Source organism: Notechis scutatus, chromosome 2 (assembly GCF_049901735.1).
Source record: "Notechis scutatus isolate UNSWTSFEM ecotype Mainland chromosome 2, rNotScu1.2, whole genome shotgun sequence".
In the NCBI taxonomy this organism is placed as follows: domain Eukaryota; kingdom Metazoa; phylum Chordata; class Lepidosauria; order Squamata; family Elapidae; genus Notechis; species Notechis scutatus.
The window spans coordinates 67,502,526-67,519,253 of NC_142010.1; the positions used below are offsets into that span (position 1 = coordinate 67,502,526).

Here is a 16,728-nt window from a genome sequence, read left to right on the forward strand (position 1 = left end):
TTATCGCCCCCCCAGTTTTTTTTTTTTTTTCTGGAAGTCTCTTTGCTAAGGATTTCCCATCCAGAGCTGCATTATGCAATAGCAGCCTTTCTAGTCTCTTGGAAGTACCTCTTTGAAGAAGCAGAATAGCGGGAACAGGACTTGCCATCCCAGGCACAGTAGGGATCTCTGGCCAAGCAGCAGTCAGCGCAGGCTTCTCCGTACACATCACAGCGGTGAAGGGCCAGGTGTGTTAGCCCAATGGCTGAGGATACATAGAGCTGTTGCTGTTGGGGCATAGTAACATTCAGATATTGACAGAGCTACAGATGCTTCTGCTCCCACAATTCACCGGCGACGGGAATGGTGGTGATATAGATTTCCTCGAGAAAAAGTGGAGAGAAACACTGCCCTGCCCGGCTCACCCAGAGTTGCACCTCAATAACTAAGAACGTTTGGACTAAACCCAAGGCAGGTATAGATACTCAAAGAAACAGAAAAGCACTAGAACAGAAGGAGGGGCCACGTCCAAGTTTCTTAGCCTTTGGCCAAGAAGAACACTAGTTAGGGGGGAAAGCACACTTTCAATGAACCAGCTGTGAAGCTGATTTAGAAATTGTCTCAGGAAGAGTCCCAAAGATCCTTCACTTCCGAAGGACTTCTTGGATGAGAAGTGAAACGTTTTCTAAGGAAATAAAAGACCAAGTCCAAGTGCCTTTTGGAAAAAGCACCTTTGGGACAACCATGACTTGGATGATTGAGAATCTCCTTAGACACTCTGAGGAAGAGAGTACTCACCCTTTTGGAAGAGATGGTCATAGTCTTGATTGGGGCTGGGACCTGTAGAGAAACCAAACAGTTAATCAATAATGGTTAATCCACGTATAAAACCGAATGGGTGGTCCCTGAAATAGTTTAGGGAAAGTAGTCCAATTAATGTGTTGCATCCATGCCAATTAAAAATATTATATGAAAACTTGGGAGAATGAGAAATCCGGGCCTGCAATTTCATTATATCAATTCTAAGCATTCAGGATGGATGCCCAACCACCATACTGATCCAATCAGAGATCACCATCCAGACTCCGTATCGCAAATAACATAGCTACTTAGTAAAATCATAGCTGAACTGAAATGCGAACAATGACCTTCACAGCTTCCATTATGCCACAACATTATTCCTGCTCTCAAGCACACATGTAATTAAAACTTTAGAGCAGGGGTGTCCAACCTTGGCAACTTTAAGCCTGGAGGACTTCAACTCCCAGAATGCCCCAGCCAGCTTTGCTGGCTGGGGCATTCTGGGAGTTGAAGTCCTCCAGGCTTAAAGTTGCCAAGGTTGGACACCCCTGCTTTAGAGTAAGGTAATCATCACCTGTACCTTGAACACCTCAACCTCTTCTAGCATCAGTTCTTCTGTTTCCAAATCATCTTTGGGCAAAACTATGACTTTCTGGACAGTCCCACGATCTGAAACACAACAGAAACAGGCTTTATTTAGGTCTTCTCTTTTGTGTGGTTTCCATTTTAACTAGCATTAACAACTTTTAAAAGGGTAGTATCTACATATTTGGAAAGCGTCTGGCAGGAATGGCTGGTTAGCTTGATGTCATAATAGAACTTTGCTCGAGTTTTATTCAGCTTTCATGTTCTGTACAAGAACTGGTTGAACGGACAGGTTTTCTCATAATTTTGCCACCACAAAAAAAAGGCTCATTCCTGTCACAAGTCTACAGAACTACAGAATATCCCATAACTGTGAGATGAAGAAAAGAAATCTAACAAGCACATTATATAATGATCAGAAATAATTTAAACCTAAGAAAAAAGAACTGCACGTTCTATAAAGCAAATTCTGAGCTGATACTTTTTTCAGTTTATATGAACCTCAAAGAACTGCATGGCTGTGTGTGTGTGTGTGTGTGTGTGTGTGTGTGTGTGTTTAAAAGTGGAAGATGCTTTTTTCCACATGGGCTATCGATTTCATGAGCCAGCTTGTGGTGAAGAAGAATTACAGCACAAAGTCAATATTCATTAAAAATGTTAATAAACATACGTTTAAAGTGGACCCTCATTTCATTATTCTGTAGAACGTTTTCATTTTTATACCAACTTGGCTTCCCAGTATAACAATCATAGCAAGTAGCACGGGGCTGAAACGGATGTGTAATCATGATCTCTGCAAGATCTTCCTCTTCAGTTAACTGAAAATGAGGAAGATCTTCATCCATCTCTAAGATGATTCCTGGCTTTAGGATTACTTTGAAAGAAAATACTTGCTCAGCCTTACTTGCAAGAGTAAAGCAAAAAAATTGCAAGAAAGCAAACAAATTGGCTATTCTCACAGTGATCACCTGGAAGAAAAATTTTAAAAATGAAATGGAGAAGAATATTTAATTATGAATGCTCTTCTACAAGACTTTTGATAGTTGCTACCTAGTTTGTGTTGAAAGATGGGTTCTGAGTGCTTTCTACACGGCTGAAGTGGGCCTCGTCTTATGAAACACAAACACCATTTTGGATTTTGTGACATGTGTGGGTATAGACTTCAAAGTGAGGGAAATATTTGTAACTATATCTAAAGACTTCAACTGGCAATATTCAAATTTAAATGATAAATTTTTTTTAGAACTACTGGTCCTTATGATTACTTTTTTGGAACTCATTTTAGAAACCAGACACAGATGCTTCTGAGAAAATATTAGACACAGTCTGAAACAGAGAAGTGGGGCTGGCAGCTATTCCTTTTCAACGTTTTGACAATGAACTCACAAGACTGACTTCTGAATGTTGAACTTTGTTATGAATTCAATGGCTGGAGATGATATTAAAAGCAAGAATCTCTATCTGAGTAACCAAGCCATTCCCTCTTCTATCTGCCTTTGGTATTGAATGCCACCCACAGCCACGAATTCCACCAGACAGTACCTTGATCCCTGAACTTGGTTCTTTCTGCAACAGGAAATAACTAAGATCTGCAGATTCATGGACACCTTTGGCTAGAAGCAGAAATTCCCTGCAGACTTCTACAGGTGATGGCCAGACTGTGTACAGCTGCTGGATGTTGTGCAGTGAATTGGGCAGCCCAAAGAATAACTGTGCAGACACGCAACAATATTTGCAAGCTAATGAGGAACATCCTTGGTTATTAGTATTCTTGGCCACCTGCTTGCCCTGTTGGCTGGTCTCCTTTGACTTGTGGCAGGCAAATAACTCAACTACATCAGATTCAGCCCAGTGCAAGGAACATCTGCTAGCCATGCCTTCCCTCTATATTAATTCTACACTTTGATCAATCATGTCATTAGAACTCTTTTTATGTTTAAAGTAATCAGAAATACTGTTCCATTCACTTCAGTGGAGACTTGGACATGTGCAAATTGTATGCTTTGAGTTAATTATACCTCCAACAAAGCTTTGGAGAATGATGGGTCAACATTGCCTTGATTGGCAGATAACATTACATCAGTCTTTCTTAATAGTCTTCCAAATATGAATGATGGATTTCAGCCTTTCCATCCAGGCTCAGGATTATGGGCATTGGAGCCCAACACATCTGGTAGGAACTTTGCTGGCTCAGATAAATTCTACTCTGGAGCTTCTAGAAGGGAATGTTTACTGGAATCCTTGCTGACATATTGTTGCTCTGTTAAAGTCAAAGAGGAGGACTCTTATTCACTCAAACTGAGGGAACATTACTAGAATTCTGTTCTGGCACCTGGAACAGCCTCACAAGTGATACAGGAAACCATAGGAAATAAGAAATCAATTCTACATAGAAGAGGACTCTGAAGTGTGACTTATGGAGTAGTAAATGCTAGCCTGAATTCCTCTGACTTCTCCAAAGAAGGTCTTGAATAAGCAGAAATTTCAATGTTCTCCTGTGCTCCTGAAACAGTATTCTAGTACAAATGGAAAAGTTGGAGTTGAAATTTGATAACTCTGTTACTGTCTTCCAACTAATTGCATTGCCAGATAAATTACTTCCAAAATTTACTAAAACCTGGAAGAAGAGGAGATACAGAAAAGTTTAGGTGAACACCCCTAGCCTGCTTATCCTAACTGCTTTTGCATAAACCCCAAATGCTCATCTTCCAGGCTGGGGATTGGTGGGTGGAAGTGCTGTGTATTCTTTTCAATGCACATCAGTGGGTACCTGTGCCCAGGAAAAGCACCTCATAGCGTCCATCAGCTGCATCCACCTGGTCCACAGCTATAGTTGTGAACTTGTACTTGACGTTGGTTCTCACCACAAGAGGTTGGCGGTGTATGGGGTAGACACCATTGTACATCATTGGATGAGTGCGCATGAAGTTGATCACCTCATCAGGATAGTCCTTGGTTGATTTCATTGAGGGTGTAAATGTTCCCCCTGGACACTGAAAAACCAAGGCAAAAATAGTATGAGATATGGTTCAGCCAATATATAAATGATTATATATTGAAACCAACACTTCAAGTGCTTTCTATTTCCCCCCACTCCCTGTATAATTTCCTCCATGGCCTGGTGTAGCATAATGGCCAAGTACATATCCCCACCATCAGCTATGGAAGCTCACTTTCTTTTAGCTTAGGAAGACTTGGAGGAGAGAGTGTTAAGTGTGCTACTCTAAGCTCCTGAAAGAAAACTAGGATATAATTCTTATGAATAGTGATAAGGCACCTTGGCTGCTTTCCACAAAAGAATTCTCCTTTGCTCCTCACCTGAAGGCACAAGAATCAGCTACCAGTCTTCCGGTTTGCTAGCCTTCAGCAGCGGCAGGATTTGCGACCCGCGCATGATCCCTGCTGCGTTCGCCGCCAAGGTTCCCCTGATCCATTTGGATCTGGGGGATATAGCTACCCGTAGAGGCAGCTGAAGACAGGGGATCCGGCAAGGGGTTTGGGGGTGCCGCAAACCCCCTCCCCAGCCGGCTAAACTCCCTTTTCCTGAGGCGGAGGAACGGCGGTCAGTAATGGCCGCCACGAAGAAAGCTGCAGCTGGGTAAGCAAGTGCAGGAGGAGAAAGCTGGAGAAAGTGAAAGGTGCTTTTAACCGGGACAAGACGGGAGAAAGTGATTTGGAACCTTGAAAGCTGTTAAGGATATATTGTTCCTTGTGAGAGCCACAAGCTGCGAATACCCTAAAAGGGAAAGTTTTTTTTCTTTGTTCTACTCTCCTTCCTAAAGTGACAGCGGAAAAAAAAAAAAGATCTTTTGGCTGTGAGTGGGAAGGGAGAGTGAAAAAAAATCAGAGCAAAATTTGAAAATAAGGAGAAGATTGCCTAGAATTGCAAAGAGTTTAAAAACTTCCAAAAATATATTTGAAAAGGATTTGTGATTACTTTAACCTCAGAAAGAAAAAGTGAAGAAGAAGAAGGTATTTAAAAGAAACAGTCTGTTTGGATTGTTTGGTGATTTTGGAACCTTTGGAAATTATTTCTGATTAAATCATCTGGGTGGTTGTTTGGAAAAACTTTTTCTACACAATGGCATTACCTGTGGATGGATTGGAACTTATATATCAAAAATATGAAAGAGAAAACAAGGAGGGGAAGATGGACTTGGCACTATTTTTCAATACTTAGAAATGGCGGTTTATATTTATGCGAAGCAGAATGAGGATGATGGGGACAAAGAAGAAGAAGAAGCCATCTTTGATGAAAAAGGACTTTGATTGGAGACGGAAAAAGCAAGAGAAAAAGGAAAAGAGGTCTTTAAGATCTGAAAAAACAGCCCAAAAAGAGAAGAATAAGGTGAAAAAGGGACATTATGTTAAGAAACAACAGAAAGGGGGAAAGCAGAATAAAAGGGAGGTGGAGAGACAAGGGGTTAAAGAGGACAAGGAGAAGAAGAAGCAAGGGAGAAAGGAAGGGATGAGAAGCTCTAATGGTGGGGAGCAGGATATTAAGAAGCAAAAGTTTTTCAGAGATAATGGATAGATCTTATTGTTAATGGGATTCTAGAAAGGTACATAAGATTGCATTTTTATATCTGTATTTAGAAGTAATTATAGAAAATTAGAAATAATATGTAGCTTAAAATGTGATAAAATATCTAACATAAATAAGTGAAATTTTTGTTAAGAAAAAGAGAGTACTGTAATGAAATATGATTCAAGATTGTGATGTGGGGGTAATAATCGTGGAAAGCATAAGTGTTCCCACAAAGGCATAATATTCAATTGAAATGGATAAAATATTTAAGATATAAATGATTGTTAAAATTAATGATTAGAACATGGTATACTAGCAAAAATTTTGTGAAATGAGATTTGAAGTAGAAGAAGGAGGAACATTTCAATGAAATATTGAGCTATAATATGTGATGTGGGGGGGATAATTATGGAAAATAGGGCTCTCATAAAAGTATGTGATTTAATTGAAAAGTAATGAGTTAAACGTCTAAGATATGAATGAATATCAATACTAATGAATAGATTTGTATTATTTTTGATAATATAGTATAATTTTAGAATGTACCAGACAGAATCCCAATGTATGTTATGTATTTTATATTAGGTACTATAAATATAAGGTAAAAAGATAAAGGCACCATCTCCATATAGTGTACAGGAGAAGTATTTCTTCTTTTTTTTAAAGAAGAAAAATAAATGATTGGCTGGAATAGAACAGACAAAGAATAATAAATATTAGGATATGAATTGAGAGGAGGAAAAAATAATAAAATAAAATTGAGAAAATTTAAAGGAGAGGAGAAGTTATATAGAAAATTGAAAATGTTAATAAGATATGAAATGGTATGTAAAATGAATATGAAACTGAACTTGTGTCTGTACCAAGAGTTTTAACCCGGGACTAAGCAACTTTCAGAAAAGAGATTTTTATGTTTTGTGTTTATGTGTATTTATGTATTGTTTGTCTTGAAAATAAAACTTGTTTAAAAAAAAAAAAAATCAGCTACCAAAGGATTGTGGGATAGGCCTGCATACGTTCACGTTAGCATGCTTTTGCAATTTTTTGTTCGGTATTTTTATATTTTTGTCACTAGCTTTCCTGGGTATTCCTCTGAATAGAAAAGCAAGATGTAAGCTTACCAACTAAATTAAAATAAACGTATGGTTTCATTCTGGGAGAAGGAAAGGTTTGAGGAGTTTACAGGGCAAGATTATTTGTTGCCGAGTGGAGCCATCAGATCTCCTCAGCCTTGAAGAGATCCAACTCTTTCAGCAGATCCCTCGGTTTACTTTTCATTGCTTTTCCAGGCTGACCCGCTTAGGCTGAAATGTCTTTGTGCATCTCTCATTTGTTAACTTCACTGTAATTCTTAGATTGTGGAGTGTTTTAGTAATGCTCATAAAAAATAAACCCTCAGAATCCCATCTGAAGCAGCTGTTCAGCGGTGGGAGCCAAACCTAGCCTGCTCCTTGGGTTTTCTGGAAGCCTCCCCATACATAGCAAAGACTGGGTTTTTCTTTTCCTTTCTTTTTTTTTGGCCCCTGGGGGGGTTGTAGAAGTAAAAGAGACTGGAAAACCACACTCTCTGAGCCAAACAATGAATTCTCCTTATTTTGGAATATTTTGCCAACAAAGAAAGGATGCCAGTAAATGAGGGACCACCAATCTAGAGAGGAAATGTTAATCAGCCTCACACGTGGTGGCCAAATGTCGAGCACTGAAAGAGATGAGCTGTGCCGGCACCAAAGGACGTGATACAAAAGAGGCTGGGGAAGCACCGGGAAAGAAATGCAGTGAAGTGTCAAGAGAATCCCAGCATGCAGGCAGAAGTGGAACCAAAAGATAAGGAGAAACTGGGCTACCCGAGCAGGAGTTGGAGAACAGCTTAAGACATTTTCCAACAAGGAATGTCATTGGTAATGTCTTTCATGCAATTGTTAAAAAATGCAGAAAGGGGAAGAGCTTAGTTAGCACCCAGGACTTTCTAGCTTGCACAACTATGGAGTATTTCTCTGAGTTTTTACTTAAAGATCTTCTTTATTAGCCCTGGTATTTAAAATCCTTTAGCTAGAGGTGCCAAAGAACATCTAAAGCAAGGGGTTGCCAACCTTTTGGACCTCAGGGACCACCAAACTCATAATTTTAAATCCCGCAGACCACTAATATGAATTTTGACTGATGGTGGCTTGCTGACATTGGTGGGAAAGTCTATATTCCAGAGCTGCAGTAGTCCCAGGGCTGGCCCTTTGGTCATCCCGGAGCAGTTGCTCCTCCACCTGGGTGCACCGGCCTGCCATGGATAGGAGCAGCTGCTCTGAGATGACCAAAGGGCCAGTCTTGTGACTACTGAAGCTCTGGAATATGGGACCGACTTTCCCACCAACATCAGCAAGGCACCCCTGGGGAGGATTTCCCTCCCCTGCTGTTAGTCTTACCCTCCAGTTCCAGCTCGCGTGGCTCTACTCAAGGTAAGGTTTGCACTTGGCCAAAGATGGGGGCCAGCGGGTGGGCAGGCCACATAGGTGGCACAGCCTTGTGTTCCCTGCACAGCCTGGATTGCTTTGGGGGGGGACATTTCTCTGTGGACCACCAAAATTTTCTCACAGACCACAGTGGTCCCCAGCCCACCAGTTGGCAACCACTGATCTAAAGAACCTTTTCCCCCTATAAATGAATTTCATTTCAAAGGAATTATACTAATGTAAGTGTACACACGAATGAGTCTTAATGTCTGTATTGGGGCCACTCTGTCTCACACACACTCTACATATCTCGTTGATCCATAAATATTTGTTAATGTATATATCCAAAGGGCAAATGGTGATATATAAAATGGGTATTCTTAGGAGAACATATATTTTCATCAGGAAGAGAGATAAACATCCCAAGGCCAGCAATCTGAGAGAAGGAACCTGCTGGAGATCTAACCCATGCTTACGGTGCCTGGACGGGGATAAGGCATTTTGCCAGTGTAAGGCATCCACTGATAGTTGGGACCTTCCTTGTGGGCAAACGGTCCATTGAAGACCATGCGGATGTCAGCCATGGAGTAGACACACACGGCAGAACCCTTAAACACAGACCTGTGCAAAGAAAGACAAACAACAATTGCACGTTCATCTCAGATGTTAATAATCTCTTTCATGTGAAAATACTGGGTATCATTTGTATTTTTTTTTTTGCCTGCCCTTCAGTTTCAATGGGGGAATATTCTTCTTCATCCATCTTTAGTTGCTGGCAAGCTCTTGGGATTCAGGATTTGCAAAAGGTTGGGGTAGTTGGAAGGGACTTTGGAGGTCTTCTAGTCCAACCCCCTGCTCAATCAGGAAACCTTATACCATTTCAGACAAATGGTTATCCAATCCCTTCGTAAAAATCTCCAGAGTTGGAGCATTCACAATTTCTGGAGACAAGTTGTTCCACTGATAAATTGTTCTGTCAGGAAATTTCTCCCTAGTTCTGGGTTGCTTCTCTCCTTGATTAGTTTCCATCCATTGCTTCTTGTCCTGCCCTCAGGTGCTTTGGAGAATAGCTTGACTCCCTCTTCTTTGTGGCAGCTGTTTAGATATTGGGACACTGCTATCAGTGTTAGAAAGACAAAGCAATGTTGGGGTTTGAGGCCAGTCTCAAATAGATGTTTTGGAGTTATCCTGCCATCTTCTCAACAAGATAACATTCCAGTATCAGTCATTACAGTTAGAAGCATGGAGGAAAATGACATTAGCTGCTGCTGCTGCTGCTACTGCTAGCTGATCTAAGGCTACGTGATACTTCCTTGATCCTTCTGAGCAAAAGTCTAGTCTAGTGAAGAGAAGGACCAGGGGAGACATGATAGCGGTCTTCCAATATTTGAGGGGCTGCCACAGAGAGGAAGGGATCAAGCTATTTTCTAAAGCTCCTGTAGTCCAGACAAGGAATAATGGATGGAAACTGAACAAGGAGAGATTTAACCTGGGAATAAGGAGAAACTTTCTGACAGTGAGAACAATCAACCAATGGAACAGAAGCTGCCCTCGGAAGTTGTGGGAGCGCCATCACTTGAGACTTTCAAGCAGAGATTGGACTGCCATCTGTCAGAAATGGTGTAGGGTCTCCCGCTTGGGCGGGGGGTTGGACTAGGTGACCTACAAGGTCCCTTCCCACTCTGATTATCTGTTATCTGAAAAATGTATCTTGGAAAGGGGGAGGAGACATCATTTATCTTCCTCCCTGAATGATCAAGCCTCAGCTACAGCTGCTAGGGTGCAGTTTGTAGGAAAACCCTACACTTTTCTTGGCAGCCAATACTTCTGGGCTATGTTCCAGCACTGCCAGAAAATTCTACAACAACCCAACCTTCATTCCAAACCCTCCTTGGTTCAGCAGGGAGTAGATGGCCAATATTCACAGAATGGGGTCAGTGGCATCTGCTTTTATCATTATTTTGACTTCAAGTTAAGCCGGGGGATTTTGCTCAAGAAGGTGAAAAAATAGGCTATTTTATGAGTAGTAGATGAAACACTCACCCAGAGGCTGCAAAAACAGCATAAATAATGGGATTCTTCACATCCTGGGTCTGCTGGATGAAGACATCCTCTTGAAGAGAAAGGAGAGAGTCAATCACACAGCACAACTAACTGTCCTGGTGATTCAGCAGTAGATAATCGAAGGAATCTGAAGTTAACCCAGATATCCTGCGAGCAATGCTTTTGGCTGATATTCTGGCTTTTTTTTTTGTGGAGCTACCTATCTTTGATGTGGGTCAGGGCTGGGATTCTACCGGTTCATACTGGTTCTATAGAACTGGTTGTTGTGATTCTGTGCAGTTCGGAGAACCGGCAAATCATGCTCCTGGCTGGCCCCTCTCCGCCCACCCCTCCCCGCCCTGCCCAGTCAGTTCTTTTGCCCAACATCACTGACTGCATCCTCCCCTGCCCAGTAACTCCTTAAGGTATTTCTTTTTTTCCCTCCTGACAATCAGCTTTTCCAATGATCAGCTGTGCCAGCATTCCCCTCGCTGTCTTACTGCTTCGCCCAGGAGGCTCCCCTGAGGCCCAGGAGGCAAAAAGGGGTATGTGGTTTTTTTTTTTGCTGTGCAACCCCTCCCCCGTGCTCCATTTTTTTTTACCTTCCTGGGTCCCATGGAAGCTTCCTGAGAGGAAAAATGCCCTCCCCCCCAAGGAGGCTTCCCTGAGGCCCAGGAGATTCAAAAATGGGGGTGGGTGCTGCAAAAAAAAAGAGAAGCCACGCCCACGCAGTCACAGGGCCATGCCCACCTAGCAGTGCTCACCTAGCCATGCCCACAGAACTGGTTGTTAAAAAATTTGAATCCCACCCTGGTGTGGGTGCTTAAAAAATCAAATCTACGGTAGCTTAAGAGAAATAGATTTGGGGCTTTGCATTCCCTGTTTCTTCTAGTATATAATTCTGTGATACAAAGTGGTGCAAATAGTTGGGAAACACATGGTCTTTGGCAAAACAAGCAACCCCAGCTCAACCCATTATAGCAATAGCACTTAGACTTACATACCACTTCACGGTGCTTTACAGCCCTCTCTAAGTGGTATATAGGGTCAGCCTATTGCCCCCAACAATCTGGGTTCTCATTTTACCGACCTCAGAAGGATGGAAGGCTGAGTCAACCTTGAGCCTGGTGAGATTCGATCTGCCAAATTGCAGTCAGTTGGCAGTCAGCAGAAGTAGCCTGCAGTACTGCACTCTAACCACTGCACCACCACGGCTCTACATAAAGTCATGGAGGAGCTTTAAGTAGATGCAGAGTTGTAGTGGACCAGAAGAGATCTGAGTCTATTGGATGATGACAGAGGTTAAATCAAATTCCATTAATCTATTAAAAACTACTCTCCAACTAACGTCTAATAAGAATCAATCCTTTTTATTATGCTGGATTAGAAAAAAAAAATGTTTAAATACAAGAAACGATCATTAGACCTGGATTGTCTAAAACCACACTCTATTTTTTTTTTGGGGGGGGGGGGGGCATGTTTCCGCAGATTTTCAGACATGCTCAACTTTCAGTTTTTATTTAACCTCTCATTTCAGTTCCAAATGGGAATCAAAAATTACAGGAAAGTATGCAGATGTTGCTTCTAATTCAGCCTCAGATGCTGATCGAAGAGATTCTTCCGGTAAGCAAGCAGGAGCCCTGCCAAGAGATTCCAGAAGAACCCAGGGAATTAAGATTGCCTGTGAACCGTCTGGTAATAATTTTGAGGAAGTGAAGCAAAGCAAGCATGGGGAAGGCCCAATGCTAACTTGTACCCTGGCAGGAGAGAATCCATCAAAGGCTTTTGATGATGCTAAAAGCTGCAATGGGACTTATCCTCGAATGACCAACAGCCATTTGTTAAGCAGGTGTTGAGAGGAAGCTGACAAGCAGCCCACTACTAAGCGATTGCGGCTGCCTTTCTAGCAAATGGGATCCCCAACATTAATCACACCCATCCTGGAGCCCCTCGTCTTCACTTTGCCCCCAAATACAACAATCTGTCGGAAGGTTAAGCAGGCTCCCTGCTTGAATGAGCTTCTATTATCTCAAAGCCAGCCCTGATCTTTATATCTGGTAACTCAAAGCTTCCTTTTTCTCCAATCATCCTTCCTTTTCAGCCAGTGCTGCAAGCTAGTCAATGTAACACAAAGAAACAAATTGCGATGGGCTTCAAGAATGAATCTGACCAACAGGTTTTGCTACAGAGCTGCTTGTATCAAAGGAGATCCTTTAAGAAAAGGCCTATTTTAAGACAAATGTCCTGTTTCCTACAACAGCCATCTAAACTGCCATCTCCAGAAAGCCTGCAGGTAGGACATGAGGACAGTAGCACACAGATTTGCTTTGAGAAAAGTGACTTCTTTTTTCAGCAAAGCATTTCATTCATGGCTGACAAATCACACATTTAAAAAACCCTGTCAAAAGCCACTGCTGCTACTATTACTTATCTCCCCTTCTTTGACCTTCAATCTTAACCATCAAAAGTTTCCAAATTTCCTTTTAATGTTTATTGAATCTTTCCAAATGCTGGTTTAGTTTTCTTGATTTTAGGGAAACATCCATGGTTTCATGAATCTAAATGGATGTGCTTGCTGTCTCTTCAAGCCATACTATTTTTTTTAAAAAAATTGTCCAGATGGTATATCATTTACTCAATGAACTTGTGGGATACTTTGCACGTAAGACAGACTTCCCCAGCTTGACACCTTGCGGTAACCTAAAGTAGCTCCAGTATCTATAATCCACATGGACGACAGAGATGAAGTATTAGCAAATATCCTAAAAATAAACCTCAGTATATTTTTCTTCCTTAAGCATATTTAAGTATAGCAACTAAAAAAATCTTAGCTCTGCACTCTGACAGAAAATTGTCCTCGTTTTTATTTAGAATTTGGGGAATTTTTTTTTTCATTTTCTTCCCCAGAACAGTCTACAGAGCTGATTCAATCTATTGGCTGCCAGTGGGAAATCTGTCTGAGCGTTGCAGGCTAGGCCATCTCCTAAATTGCTTAGGGCTTCAATGGCTCCCTTACATACTCACTCATCTCTTTCCATCCCCCCCCCCACACATACACACACAATCCCTGCCATGAATATACATACGGAGTTCATCGAAGTGTGTTTCAATTCCATCCGGCCCCGGGACAGAACAGATGAGTCGTGCCTTTAGGAATGTGCTCCATTTATTTACTAGGCAGCAATGGCCTCCATCGTCATTCTAAACCAAAGAAGAGCCGTGATTTAGGTTGAAATTCTATCTCAACCATGGAATTTCACTGGTTAAGGGTGGGCTTGTCACTCTTACTCTCAGCAAAACTCACTTCACCAGGTTGTTGACATAATGAACAACATAGAAGTCCTATATGTTCTGTCTAGGATATAAATGTTGTGATTTGTTTTTAAAGTCACAGAGTCTACAGTTTTTATCGGCAACTTTGCTATGCTAGGATATAAATGTTGTGATTTTTTTTTTAAAGCCACAGAATCTATAGTTTTTATCTGCAACCTAGCCATAACTAATCCAAAAAGAAATTACTTTGGTGGAAAAACAAATCTAGTCATGTTGCCAACTTCAAAAGCAAATACAAAAATTTATGCCACCAGATGAAGACTGAATGCACCAATTATCACATTAAACAAGAGGAAAACCTTCTACGCACCAATTCCACTCGCATTTTCTACAATTTTGTAAACAGCAAACTAAAAGACTCAAGGTCAATCCCACCCCTGATAGAACCTAATGGTAAAGAATGCAACAAAGACACCATCAAAGCCAACCTCTTTAACACATTCTTTGGCTCAGTATTTGTAAACAGTATTTCCTAGTCGAACCACTGACAACTACAAAGATCTAATACATATCGATTTTACAGAAGACAATGTTGAAAAAGCACTACACAATCTAAAACCATCTCTATCTATTGGACTGGATGGAATATGTGCCTACTTCTTAAAAAAGCTATCCACTGCTATAGCCGAACCTCTAAGCATAATCTTTGAAAAATCTTTCAGGACCAGCTCTTTGCCAAAACTATGGTCACTAGCCACGGTCATCCCCATCTTCAAAAAGGGAGACCCCAGCCTAGTTGAAAATTACAGACCAATCTCTTTATGCTCCATCACCTACAAAATCATGGAATCAATTATTAACCAATCCATCATCCTCCACTTAGAGACAAACAACCTATTCTCTAACAAACAGTTTGGTTTCAGAAAAAAACTATCCTGTAATCTGCAATTCTTACACTGCAAAAACATATGGACTACACAACTCGATCAAGGCAAAGCAATAGACTCAATTTACATAGACTTCTGTAAAGCCTTTGATTCAGTGGTACACAACAAACTACTACTAAAACTAAAACCTTATAGTATCTCTGGACACCTGCATAACTAGATAGAAGCATTCCTGTCAAACAGACAACAAATGGTCAAAATTGGGAGCATCCTATCAAATTCTTTACCTGTCAATAGTGGTGTGACAAGGCAGTGTTCTAGGACCAACTCTCTTCATACTCTACATAAATGACCTCTGTGATCCTATTAAGAACTACGTTCTCTTCGCTGATGATGTAAAGCTATTCAACACCACCAACAATACTGCTATCCTTCAAAAAGATCTTGACTATGTATCAGAATGGTCAAACAAATGGCAACTTCAAATCTCAACAAATAAATGTTCTGTCTTACATATTGGCAAAAAAAAAAAAATCAGAAAATAAAATACAGGCTGAATAGTCAAGATCTTGTTGATGATCCAAACTCTGTCAAAGACTTTGGAGTACTCATCTCTAATGATCTAAGTGTAGACCCCACTGTAACTACATAGCCAAAAAGGCATTAATAGTTGTTAACCTAATCGTGCGTAGTTTTTTTTTTTTTTTTGTAATATCACACTACTAACTAGAGCATATAAAACATTTGCTAGACCAATACTTGAATACAGCTCATCAGTCTGGTACCCGCATTACGTATCTGATATTAACACAGTTGAGAAAGTCCAGAAATATTTCACAAGAAAAGTTCTCCACTCCTCTACTCATTGCAGAATACCTTATGCCACCAAACTTGAAATTCTAGACCTAGAAAACCTAGAACTACGCCACCTTCAGTCCGATCTAAGTATAGTATATTAAATCATACATTGCAATGTTCTACCTGTCAGTGAATACTTCAGCTTCAACCATAACAATACAAGAGCACACAATAGATACAAACTCAAGGTAAACTGCACCAAACTTGATTGCAGGAAACATAACTTCAGCAACAGAATGGTCAATGTCTTGAATACTCTACCTGACTCTGTGGTTTCTTCCCCAAACCCCAAAAACTTTAACCTTAGATTATCTACTAAGAGTCTGTAGGGGTCGTGCATAAGCGCACCAATGTACCTATCGTCCCTGTCCTATTGTTTATTTTTATTTTTATTTTATCCATTTCATGTATTCATAACTATGTTTATACTTATACCTGTTATCTTATCATTGCTTGACAAAATAAAATAAATAAATAAAAATAAATAAAATGCTGGAATCAATAGGGTTTATTTTTAGGCTTGCTTTTAAACTGAAATATTAGACTTTTTTTAAAAAAATGTTCCCACAGGGGAAAATTATGGGAGCAAGAGAGGCAACAGATATTCTACCGGTAGCTATAGAAAAATACACCAAAGTATGATAAGAGGTATGATAACAATGAGGGCAGAGGAGGTTTTTAGCTTTTGACAAAGATGGATTGGGGAATGTTTAGGGTTCATCTATTATGAAGATTTTTTTTTTAAATATGGGAAACTGTCAACATCACCCAGTCTGGTTCTTTTTCTGCACTCACCAAGCAAATGCGTCCAATGCGGGAGTAGACAACTGAGCTCTGTGGAGAATCGGTGGATTTTTCTCGGAAGAAAAAATATAGTTTGTCATCATTTTTCTCAGCACTGTCTGGGATGAGCTTTGCATGGACAAATGCTGGATCTGCAGAGGGGGGAAATACCAATACAATTACGAGGAGAAAAGAATTGGGGAAATAGTCTCCAAATATTCCTCCCAGTCTCCAGAAATTTACAGCAATGGTACCAAAACTTTCAATTTGAAGGGGAAAATAATGAAACACATGGCTGGAGCCTAATAGCTACATTTTGCCACACAAGTTCCCCATCTGAAACTCAGAAGCCAAATGGGATATTCAGCATATCCTTTAAGAAAATAGAGAATACAGATGCAATAACACCTGTACAATTCCTCAGCAGCATTTTGGTGTCTGGATTCACCCACCGAAAAAGGAACATCTTCCATTTTCTTTTCATGCTACAAATGTGCTATAGTTAAGGCTTGAACTTATCTTATTGTTCCATAATACAAAGCACTGC

At 40.6% G+C, this 16,728-nt stretch overlaps 1 protein-coding gene across 8 annotated transcripts in view; it reads right to left on the reverse strand.

The window, feature by feature from the left end:
- SEMA3F (semaphorin 3F) overlaps positions 1–16,728 on the reverse strand; it is a 148,433-nt gene that overhangs the window by 10,999 nt on the left and 120,706 nt on the right. For all 8 annotated transcript variants that reach the window (XM_087954991.1, XM_087954989.1, XM_087954988.1 and 5 more), the window contains 8 exons: positions 16,194–16,333; positions 13,467–13,581; positions 10,381–10,450; positions 8,814–8,958; positions 4,136–4,358; positions 1,361–1,449; positions 778–819; positions 109–266 (listed from right to left, as the gene is read on the reverse strand). In XM_087954991.1, the coding sequence (XP_087811117.1) occupies positions 109–266; positions 778–819; positions 1,361–1,449; positions 4,136–4,358; positions 8,814–8,958; positions 10,381–10,450; positions 13,467–13,581; positions 16,194–16,333 (982 nt within the window). The remainder of the gene's footprint in view (positions 1–108; positions 267–777; positions 820–1,360; positions 1,450–4,135; positions 4,359–8,813; positions 8,959–10,380; positions 10,451–13,466; positions 13,582–16,193; positions 16,334–16,728) is intronic.